The sequence below is a fragment of the Pleurodeles waltl genome, chromosome 7 (genome assembly GCF_031143425.1).
Source record: "Pleurodeles waltl isolate 20211129_DDA chromosome 7, aPleWal1.hap1.20221129, whole genome shotgun sequence".
In the NCBI taxonomy this organism is placed as follows: Eukaryota; Metazoa; Chordata; class Amphibia; order Caudata; family Salamandridae; genus Pleurodeles; species Pleurodeles waltl.
The window spans coordinates 289,866,762-289,878,991 of record NC_090446.1 but is presented as its reverse complement, the minus strand read 5'-3'; the positions used below and the strand labels follow the sequence as shown (position 1 = coordinate 289,878,991).

The 12,230-nt window shown below is 42.6% G+C and overlaps 1 protein-coding gene across 1 annotated transcript in view; it reads right to left on the bottom strand.

Moving 5' to 3' along the window:
• LOC138304025 (BPI fold-containing family C protein-like) overlaps positions 1-12,230 on the bottom strand; it is a 72,215-nt gene that overhangs the window by 48,801 nt on the left and 11,184 nt on the right. The window contains exons 2-4 of the mRNA XM_069243678.1: positions 10,269-10,398; positions 7,033-7,141; positions 6,370-6,498 (exon numbers count right to left, since the gene is read on the bottom strand). Coding sequence (XP_069099779.1) covers positions 6,370-6,498; positions 7,033-7,141; positions 10,269-10,374 — 344 coding nt within the window. The 5' untranslated portion in view covers positions 10,375-10,398. The remainder of the gene's footprint in view (positions 1-6,369; positions 6,499-7,032; positions 7,142-10,268; positions 10,399-12,230) is intronic.

The window sequence follows — 12,230 nt, the reverse complement described above, 5'->3', positions numbered from 1 at the left end:
AAACTCCCATAAATGGGACTAGCTATGCCTTTCTGGTCACATGTAGCAGACAAGACAAAAGCAAGTATCTGGAGGCACAAGTATGTTAATGTTTTCAAGCTCCTTCACAGGGATATTCAGGAGACGGAGCGTTCTAAGGAGAAAGAATGGGAGCTGGCTCATAGGCCTAGGGTCCCCATAACTCTGGACAGTTGGACCTCTGCATTTTTGACAAATACTCAGACAGGGCCATTGCCATGTCTAAGTACATGGACATTATTTGCAAAGCCCAGATGCATTTTGGCGGCTTTGCATGGCTGAGCTATGAAGAGGAGGTTAGGGCCAGAGTGATCGTTAATCCTCAAAAGCCATGGGGCGATATGGACTCAGAGTTATGGATGCAGTGCATGTCCTCTTCACATTCAGCTGCATCCACCCACACAGCTAGTGGTCTCCCGGCGGTTTACATGCCTTTTCAGCAGTGTCCCACTCAGGGAAGGGCAGGTACGGCACAGAGAGCCCCAGTACGTAGCTCAGGAGCGTGTTGGAACTTTAACAAGGGGTTTTGCTCCAGGCACCCCTGCAAATTTAAACATGAGTGTTCCACATGTGGGGGGAGACACCCAGTAATGCAATGTTTTTCCCTTGCCAGTCTGGCAGAGCAGTGGAGATCTACCAGGGGCAGAGGGGTCAAGGTGCTCCTGGGCCGAAGGGTGCCTACTCTAATTAAGTTTCCAAGGTTACTGCCTTGGTTGCGCAGGTACCCGGACATCAAGGCAGCTTTCCATAGGCTTCCCATTCACCCCGAGGATTTCTCTCTGCTGGGAATACAGTTGGGAGGGGCCATTGGCTGCCCATGGGGTGTACGATTTCTTGTGCTTTTTTTTAAGGCATTCAGTACCTTCTTGCAGAGGGTTTTCATTCAGGTGAGTAGACATCAGAAGGTGTCACACTATTTGGATGATTTATTTTTTATGGGACTCCACATTCTGACTCGTGTGGTAGAGCACTGTAGTTTTTTGAGCAATTGGCATGGGAATTTGGGGTGCCCTTGGCTCCTGAGAAAGCGGAGGGCCCTAGCTGTGTTTTGACCTTTTTGGGCATTGAGCTAGACACAATGGCTTTCATGGTGCGTCTGATTCTACTATTTTTGTCGCAGATCAGGTTGAAACAGAAGATTGAACTGCACGTGGCACAACAACTGCTGGGTTTCCTCAAATTTGTGTGTAGGGTGGTCCGGGGTGGTAGGATTTTCTGCAGGCACATGGGGCTGGCGATGTCAGGTGCATCCCTCCCTCATCCCAGGATTCGTCTGACCATGGGTTTGAGGGAAGACATTGAGGTATGGGACCTGTTCTTGACACAGTTTAGTTGGGTCCCCATGTCCTTTCGGGAGGAAGACAATGATTGGCAGGTGCAGATTTTTCAGATGTGGCGGTCGCCTCTTCACTTGGTCTTTTCTGGGATGGCCGGTAGTGCATGGAGACATGGCCTGCACAATGATTGAGTCAGGGTGTCAGGATAACTATTGCCAGTGTTGTTAAGTTCTTTCCTCAACACAAACAATTCCCCTTTTCCTTGTATCCATGTTGGTTGCAGCAGCGTCCTCACTCCCAGTGGCTCTTGCGGAGGCTGTTCTTAGAACTAGCTTCTTCAGGTTTAACTGCCACTCAAGATAGTGGCCGCAAATCCTTGTGAGGTCAGCACTCTAGTGTTTCTTCCTTAGTCTTGTGCTGAAGCTTCCCTCCAGCTGTTTCACTATGGGAGCTGTGCACTTCAACTGTCATCCTGAAGAGAATGAGCAGTGTTCCTGAGGAATATGAAGTGAATCGAATTTTAGACTGAAAGTTTAGAAAAGGAACATTATATTACCTCATTGATTGGAAAGGTTTTGGCCCAGAAGAAAGGTCCTGGGAAGCCTTCCAAAATGTGCATGCTCCAACGTTAATAAAGCAATTTCACAACACTTTCCCCAACAAACCTTCTGTGGGAGGGAGTTCTTTGGAGGGAGAGACTGACAGGAAAACTTTTGCCATTGTTGTAAAGTTCTTGAGTGTTCCTTTCATAGAGAATTTTTCCAATTTTTAGTAATTCATTTTTTTTCTTGTTACGGTGTGCACACCAGCTACTTTTTCCCTTCTGGAGAATCTGAATTTCTTTATTCTTCCAACAACTGGCTATCGGCTTTCTAAGGAGTATTTGTTTTGGCTTAACAGAACTTCAAGCAACTGCATGAAGGAATCCTTTAGTATGATTTCCAGACTTGTCAATATATATATGTACATATATATTCAAAAACTCTTTGCCTTGCAGACTTGCCTGTCTCAGAGACAAACCTCAGTACACAGACTAATTCCTAGATACTGTGATTGAGAAAACGGAAGCTTGAGAACAAGTTTTCCTTTCCTGTAAAAGACATTAGTGGATTGTATATTTGTGAACCTTTGAACTGTTCTCCAGAGAACCTTGGATACCTCTGACTCCTGGAGAAAAGAAGATATTATGTTAACATTGTTAAATAGAGAGAGGCTAGGCTCTCAAAAGATCCAGCTCCTTCCTTTAAAGAAATCCCAATAAGAGGAAAGGTGCAGGTTACAGAAGCACACACTGAATATCCTTTCTACAAGAGGGAAACACAGGCTGGAACTGGATCTGGAGACGGTCTCTCTTTGTCTATTCCCATTCCCCTTTCTCCCTAGCGGATGCAAGGTTCAGATAATCAGAAAAGTCTGAACATGCATTTGTTTGAGGGAGTTGGGTAAAAGGCATCTGCTCCTGTGTAAGTTTGACTTTATGCGTAATCTCCTGACACAGGGCAGGAGCACTGCCTTTTTTGAATTATTTCCTCTGCTGGTGGATTTGTCGGTGTGGGGTGACGAACTGGCCAACAGGACAGTGATGTTCCATGTGGACAATTTGACAGTGGTAGACTTGGTGAACAGACGGGGGGGCCAGGGATCTGCGGCTGCTGCAGAGGTTTCTGTTGCATTGCTTGATTTTAAGCATCATATTTAAGGCTGCCCATATTCTAGGGGCCAAAAGTTCTAGTGTAGATTCCCTGTCTCATTCGCAGTGGCAGTGTTTCCGCCAATTGGTGCCTGGCCCAGAGGAGCACAAGACAGTGGTCCCAGCAGACATTTGGGAGAGTGGGGGTGATGGTCATGAGACTGGTGGAGATGTTGCTAGCAGAATAAACCCTCTGGAGTTATCGCTTAGCATGGTTGGAATTTCAGGATTTTGAGGTTTTTGTAGGGCAGTTCTGGAGGCAGGATCAAGTAATGCTTGAGGCTTGGCTGCTGCGTTTTGTCATATTTCTGATTCAGAACAGTTTATCACCAGCAACGATTGGCAGGAGTGTCCTTTTATGGGGAGTTGTTTTTTGGCTGGGACAACCCTCTGGGAAAGATGCTGAAAGGTTGGGGAAGAGTTATAACAGGGCCAGGTGGTGTGGTGCATGAAGCTATTACTTTTGAGTTGCTTTTGCATATTTTGCATGTCCTGCCCGTTTGTGGTGTGAATGCCCACAATGTGGCTCTTTTTCATTTGTGTATGACATAGATGTTTTTTGGGGCATTTCGTGTGTCTGAATTGTTGGGTATTGGGGAAAGCTTGTGGAGTAGGGGTGGGGGATGTGCAACGACAGGGTGAGTGCTTGGGGATCTGGTTGAGGCAGTCAAAGACGGATCAACTGATCCAGGGGAAATGGATATGGTTGACAGGGTGAGTCGACGAGAGAGTGTTTTTTGTCATGAAAATGGTGAGAAGCTTTCCAGTTGTTGTCTGTTTTGAGAATGGTTTTGAAACGCCTGGGGAGGCAGGCGGGTAATGTTTTTACTCACTCCTTTAGGATTGGTGTGGCGACTGAGGCAGCCCGGTTGGGTTGGTTTTGGGACCGAATCAGGCGTATTGGGAGATGGTGGTCTAAATGTTGCGAGAGATATGAAACAGCCTGATTTGAAGCTTTTCAGGGACGTGGTAGGTTGTGCCACATTTGTGGTAATGTTTTGTTCTTCAGGTGTGGTTTTTTTTTTTGATTTGGGGTGGGATATTGTTGCACACTGACATTTGTTTCTCCTTCCAGGTTGCGTGCGTGGCCCGGAGAAAGCTAAAGCAGTCATGTGGCTGTTCGGACACTGGTTCATTCATTAGGTGGTTAAATATGCGGAGGAGCAGGTTTATAGATGATCTCTGGGACTGCCGAGTATAAGGGAATAGGTGTTGTGGTGGGGAAATAGGGGAATGAGGTGGGACAATTTGCTTCCTTTTATTAGATCGATCACGCCGACATGGGGATGTCATGACGTATTGGTATTACACCTTGGGGAGAAAGATCTGGTCTGCCGATCTGGGCTCACCCTACTGCAACACATGCAACGGGATTGGGCACTGCTGCAGCAAAACATGCATGGCACCTGTTTAGTGTGGACAGAATTTGTGCCCAGGAGAAAATGGGGCTATTGAAAGGGCTCAGAGGAAGCTCAATAGGGGTATGCAGGTTTTCTGTTGAGCGCATGACATTAAGGTGCTGGCGCGCGATGGGATTGAGGAGGATGAGCAGGTGCTTTTCAGGAATGACCGAGTGCATCTGTCAGAGATTGGGAATGTCATTACATTTTTGCTGACCAATCTGTGGGGGAGATCTATGGCGGAGTAAGCCTGTTTGAAGGGGCTGAGGTGTTGCAGTGGTTTCGCTGGTGGGGCAACAAAATGCCAAAGGGTTTGTGCTTGGTGGCAGTAGGTGGGGGAGGGTGGAGAGTCAGATGAGGGCCTGGCAACCCTTCCAGGGGAGAAAAAGAAGCAGATGAAGGATGACAGAATGGGGATGTGTGGGAGAATGGAAGGGGAGGCTGGTTGAACAGAGGATAAGTGGGGGAATGAAGTGAGAATGGAAAACAGGGGAGTTCCAAAGGTTAAAGATGAAAAGTTGTTCATTAAAAGTTCTAGTTTTGTTAATGTATTATTATGATGAGCAAGCCTGTCCTAATAAATGGCCTTTTACACTAGTCAACGGGTGTCGGAGACTATGCCCCGACAACATCTCCTAAACTCCGACTGACAATGCACATCTGAAATGCTTAAATTGTTTTCCATAAAGCAAAAAGTAGAAAAAGCCCTTTTTGAAGAAATGTTGCCATCTGGCAAGACACTACACACTTAAACACTATTGGTATTGAAAATAAACCATACATCGCTACATGAGTCTCGGTCCCGCAGTCTGTCAAAAAGGCAGCAAGGGTTCACTGCGCCAACTCCCCTAACCAATTCAGATGCTTCTCTCATGCTGTTGAACAGCAGTACAGCAGTACCAGGATTGGTTGGAGCGGGCCAGCTCAGTGCTCCTAAAGACATTGTAGCCCTCCACCTAGCTGTCTAAGACAGTTCAGGTCAAGAGGTTTAAAGTGAGCATGTCTAGCTGGCCGTCGCAAGACAGCCAGTCAAAGTGACATGCACACTTTAAACTCTGAGGGCATATTTACAAGTCTCAAAGCGCCACCTGTGCCACTAGAGCCACCTTGTAAATATGTCCCCGCAATGCAGTTTTCTGCAGCAGAGGGACGTGCAATAGGTGTTGCTGTGGGTCCACCCCCGCAAAACACCCATTGCTTTTGATGCTGCCCTAGATTTACAAAAATCTGTAAATCTCAGGCAGGGCCAAAAACTAATGTCACCCCAGGGGTGGCATTAGCCTGGCGGAATGGGGTAAATGCTTTCATTTCTCCTCGTTTTTGCTTTCTTGTGTTCTGCATTTTGCAGCACACATAGAAAGAACAAAACCACCATGAATGATTGTTTATGTGCAGGAAGGGATGCCTTCCTGCACATCAACAATTAATGCCATCAACGCAGATACCATTGCACTCTGGTGCAAGGGTACCTGCGTTGGCACTGAAAGATAAATTTGGTGCAGGAGGGAATGCAGGGCTGTCCCGTATTCTTGTAAAAACAGCAACATCCCTGCATTTCAAAACTGGCGCAGCACGGAGCTTCTGACTTTGGCGCAGCACCGTGCTGCACCTGTTTGTTTTAAATCTGGTCCTGAGTTTGCACCACTCCTACTCCCCTGCTGCCAGTCAGCAGTGATGGCTCCGCCCCTGCGCTCGGCTTGGGCTGGCCGGGTGCACTGAGAAATAAAACGGAAATGAAATGATTTTATTGCTGTTTCATTTTTCATTTTTGGTGCACTGGCAGCAGAGAGGGCGGTGCTCATTCTCCCTAATGGAGCCACCGCCTCTGTCTGAGCTCACTAATATTACCTTTGAAAAAATAATAATGCCAAATTTGAAATGAAAAATAATTGCTGAAGACTGCACTGAACTGAGTCTGATGTTCCTTTCCTAAACAGGTTTCTGGATGTCCTTGACAAACGCATGACTCGACTGGTATACTTACACCACCCAGCTGTTAATCTTCCATTTATTACTGAGTTTTGCATGGCTGTTGTAGATAGACATATGGATGCCAATCCCAGGGATAAAGGTGACACTCGCGTCGGAAATGTTGAACTCGGTAATTTTGATACTGCAAGTATAGAAAATACAATCTGTAAATTAGCTACCACCTCCTCACGTTGGTGCTGGTTATGAAAAATTTTATACGGTGTGTTAAATAAATGTACTTTTTTAAAGTTTGGTGTAGTCTAGTTCGTGATTTTTATGGAATGAATATATTTATTTTGACAATTAAATAAAGTACTTAAAACAAGCAACTCCAAATCACAAAAAGCACATTTAACTGATTCTTTACTTCAAACTTCAAGTCAACATTTTATTTTAATTCAGTACACAAATGTATGCATTTTAAAAAGCATTGGCATGCGTACGTTTATATTCTGCGGTTCTTCGGTAAAGTACTGAAAAATAAGTACAATTTGATTTGAACTGATTTTGCTTTATTAATGCCACTCGTGAGGTTGGGTTTATGGGGATCCAGTGCAGGGAAAAGAGAGCGAGAAAGAGAGGGGGGGAGAGAGTGTGTTGGGGGGAGAAAGAGCGTGTGTGTTTACAGACACATGTGTGTGTTATGTCTCATTAGGCTATAGCCATTTCTACTCACTCAGTGACTTCATAGTCCACGTCAACTTTGATGTTTGCTTTCCCATGCATGTCCCCAATTTGGAGAGATGTTAGCATTGGCTCCAGGAAGCGAATGGCTGTGTGAGTAGCTAGTAGAGAAGGGAAATATGAAAACAAAAAAAGCTAAAAGGACATGGAAGTAATAAGTTGTGCAGTCTCTATTTCAGGAGATATCGACGAACAGTGAAAACAGGAAATACTCTCTGAACAGAATAATTCCATATGTAAGCAAGATGCCACCCTTAGAAAGTGCTCAGCACTGACATCTACAATCATCTGCCCTTTAACTGACCTCCGAGATCTAGATTTTGGGGAAACGTTTGGACACACTTCGATGTAATTTTTGGTGTTAAAATTACTTATGCGATATCTGATATATTTTTAGGCAGTCTTTATCCGAATTGGGATGTTTTATCTCATCGCAGTTAGTTAATATATATTTTGCTTTCTGTGGCCTTTCATAAAAAAAATACAAATTCATTGGAAGAATGCCATGAATGTTCATTTCAAAGCCTGGCGGTATGTGATAATTTTTTTTAACCATATTGCCTTAGAAATAAAGAGAAAAGAGATGTGGTTACCTATAACAACATTCCTTAACAGGTCTAGTCTCCATAGCACAAAAACTATATATTTTCCAAAGAGGTACTACAACCTCCATGGCTGTTTGATTCAATGATTTTATGTAGTTTCTATAATATTTTTTATTATAACAGCTTGTTATGCTTCCAGCATTGTCTTCTTGTTTATACAAATAGTTTGCCGTTATTGATTATCTTCCGGAGGCAGCTCAAGACCTGGCTCTTCGAGCAGCAGTGACCCCCTCCCCTAGCGCCTTGAGACCCTCACGGGTGAGTAGCGCGCTGTATAAATATGATGGATTGATTGATTAATTATCTCATATTATGATCTTGTGACACCTCTTTTATTGCTTATTTCCACTATTTTAACAAATGTATTTTCCCTTTTCCTTTCTTCTTCTCAATTTACTCATTTTCTTTTATACTTTATTGAGTTATATGTCAACTATTATCGCTTTACAGTGGACTCATTGTAAGTTTGCAAACACTTATATTTAATGTTTATATGAGTGAATTACAAATATTGCATATGCTTAAATTTTATATTGTTGCTATTGACATTTTAATTGTATTTATATGATCTTTTCTAAATAACACATAAATACAACTAAAATCATCTCCCTGTTAGGGTCGCATATTCTGGCAAAACCCAATCAAATTTTCATCCTGCCAATGTTGTTAAATTGAGCACCATTAAGTATGTTAAAAAGGAATACCTATTTTTTATAATGTTTAGTGTTACGGTGTCCTCAACAGTTCCATTAAGATCTCAGCATGCCAAACTTTTTGAGCCATGTGAGCACCTGGACAAAAACACAAGGCGACCTGGAAGCATCACACTATGCCAGATTTGCTAAAAAGTAGCGCAGCATGGTACTGCGCCAAAATTAGCAGTGCTGCGTCACTTTAGAAACGCAGAGTTGTGCCATATTTATTAAAATATGGGGCAGCCCTGCTTTTCCCCCTGCGCTGGTGCTAAATTTAGCTGCCAACGCAGGAAACCTTGCACCATCGTGCAAGGATGTCTGTTGGCGTCCCTTCCTGCACATAAACTATCACTAATGGCAATGTGGCAGTTCTTGTCAAACGTCATTTTGAAAGATTGTTTATGTGCAGGAAGGGACATCTTCCAGCACATAAACAATCATGTCTGGCACTTTTCTCTTTCTATGCATGCTGCAGAATGCAGCACACATAGAAAAAGCAAAAAACCAGGAGGAATAAAAGTATTCCTTCTCATTTTGCCTTGCTAATGCCACCCCTAGGGTGGCGTTAGATTTTTACGTTGCCTCAGGTTTATGAAAATACGTGAATCTGAGGCAGCGTCAAAATGCAATGGGTGTTGCTATGGCACGCCCACTGCAACACAAAATGCTGCATGTGAAGAGGCCGTATTTACATGGTGGCATTAAGCCACAAACAGTGGCTCAACGCCACCTTGTAAATACGTTTCAGGGCATAGCGCCACCGGAGCTTCACGTAAAGTGATGTTCCAGTGGCGCAAGAGGCTCTTAAATATGCCCCTCAACTAATATCATTTAGATTTTCATCGACTGAAAAAAGTTCTGTGGGTAGGGGACTGTAATCAATGTTTCTGAGAGAACGAATCTAGTGATGGAGTGTTTCTATGACAAACTGGAAACCCCAATAATACTACCACTTTTAAAACAGTAAGCCATTAGCATTTAATGTTATTAGTGGCTCCCCATGCATGCCTTTCGACACCTTAAACAGGCAAGCACTGGAGAGACTGCAGAGGGTTCCTGCAATTCTTGCACCTGACATCACATGACCCCACCACCTAAACTCAAAAGCTTCCTGGCACTTCAATTGAAGGTAAGTTGAAAGGCCACATCTTGTTCGTGCTTTAAGGAAATAGCTCTTAAGTGACAGGATGTTATGTTACATGAGCTTATAAAGCGCACTGTTATCCAAGCGGGGCTTACTGGCCCTAGACTACAGACTTTGTAAGGACAATGAACGAATTATTAAATTGAGGAAAATAACCAATATCAGACAAAATGATCTGAGTTTAGCCCCTTGCCGATTACATTGTAACCTCAAACCAGAAAACCGGAGTGTGAGATATGTATTAACAAATTAAGATTGTACTGCATGTAGTTTAGTAAAAAGGTTTTGTTGTACTGTAGAAATGCTCCAAATTGTTGACTTTTTCCACACTCATCTAGCCCCCAGACCGGACAAGCCAGTAAGTTTAAAGGCCCTATGGTGTATAAATAATATGTTATATTATTTTTTGGTATCATATGGGAGTTTAGGTTTAGTTGTTAACGGTTTCCAGAAAGTTCTGCCCTAGGAAGAACGCCTTGGTCTGCCCTCTCATTAGTTCTCCCAGCAGTAACCTCTTTAGAATTTGGTAACATCTAGGACAGAGCTGTCCAAGTTATGTTGGGACTAAGCAGAGCTATGGGAGATTTTTAGGATAGCCACATACAATATGTGAACATTTAGTTAATCTGAACGGTACTCATTTCCATAGCTTGAGTTTAACATGAAAATGTGGCACAGATTCCACCCTCTTGGACACCGCTGATCTAAAACAGACACTGAGAGTGCAACGTATTAGAGTTGATTTCTCTTTCATCAACTGTACTATTGCTCCATCAGGACTTACCATACTCCATTCCTTTTTGAGAGACTTGAACCTTCACACCTGGGTTTCCTTTCATCGACCATGCAGCTTGACATGACAGTAGTGCGAAGTATATTTTGTGCAGCATCCTTAAAACGACTCTATATTTTCCCTACAAAAATGGAGAAAAGTGATTAAGACATATGTTAATCAGACTTGCTATCATTAAGTCAGTGAAAAATAAAAGCCAGATTCTGATTCTTTTTTACCACTAAACGTGGAAGGCCAGTGACATAAATGCAAGAAGTATTTTCTACATATTCTTGGGCATGGGACCAGTGACATTCATACTGGTGAACACACAACAAATAACCAAATTATAAAAATTTCTAAAGCATAGCATGCTCATGGCATAATGTCAGCTGTCGAGGATACTTGAGTATCCTGGGGTTATAGATTCCATGATGTTATGACTCATATTAGATTTGGTGGAGGCTGTGTTAGCATATGTTGCAGTGCGCAACGTGGGTATTAACATTTTCAAAAGCAGGCTGAAGGTTATTTTGTGTTTCTGCTTTTAATGGTCTGCCAGAAAGTTCACTGAACATGTTCTTCCATTTCTATGGTCTTTTTATACCATAAATAGTTTACAATTCATTTAGTTAAATCACATAATTACTACCATTATCAAATCAATATGAAATCTAAAGATCATAAGCTAAGCAAGTAATACTATCTATCAAAATTCATAAAGAATCACATACTTTACACAATAGGAGTGGTCTAATCAAATAATTTCCTATTCCACAGCAATATTAATGGATTTATAGAGGGGATAACACCTTGAAGAAGACCTTATGAACTGTCATCAACTGTCAGTAATTGGATTTACAATAATAGGGAATTTCAGTGTATCGAATTTTGCAGAAGTGAAGACACTCAGTGCTGCAGTCTCTATTTAGTCTATTAAGACCACATAATGGGCAGTTGTAAATCATTTGGTGTGTTCTGTTATGCATCAGTAAGAAATCAAATTGGCAACACCATCAATTGTCTGACATCCAATACTTCCTCATGACAATTATCATTGGGAGAACCCTAGTTAATATACTGTGAGAAATTGAGTTTTTGGTTGAAGGTGGGGTGACCCCCTTCAAGCAACAGCCATAATCCATGTCAGGGTGAACCACAAATGTCACTAAATTAACCTGTGCTTTAGCCCTTGGTAGCTTGGCACAAAAAAGAAGTCAGGCTTAACTTAGAGGCAATGTGTAAAGTAGTTATGCAGCAGAAAAACAGCAAACAGCAATAAAGTTAAAAGAACACAAGGAAAATCCCACACCACTTTGGAAAAATAGAATTAATTTTAATACATTTTTAACACCAAAAAGCAAATATCCAATCAGTAGAACTGGAGTTGTGAATTTTTAAGTTTGAAATTAGCACCTAAAAGATCAAAGTGTCATTCACGGACATCTAGTACCACGAGACATGGTCTGTAGGAAGTTGGCTATCTATATAGTGTATCAATATAGGGGTGCACTATTCAGATAGTTCAGGGCGACCCTTTTTGGCTGACAGGGGTTAAAGTATTAACCCTAAAAGCTCTATATTGGGGGTGAAAAGGTAGGCTTATTAGAGAACAGTGTTAAGCAATTATTGCATACACAGAGCCAGTAAGCGGGACACACACTCAAGAAAGAAACCAACACCCATTTATGAAAATAACACTTACTTTATATGACTTTAGATACAAAGATCATCAGAATCAGGAAAGCACTTTTTCCAGAGATGAATTTGTACATGTTTCAAAAGCTGACAGTGCAATTTCTGGAACAGTAATGTTATCCAATGGGGAAAAACAAGTATTGCATTCGGGCACTTGCCAGCAACTTGCAGGACTGTTCTTCTGGACTTGAGGTGAGTATGGGCAAAGTTCAAGGCCAAAACAACATTTCACCTCGAGAGGCTCTGGGGCATAAGGGTGCAGGGGTGTGTTACAGT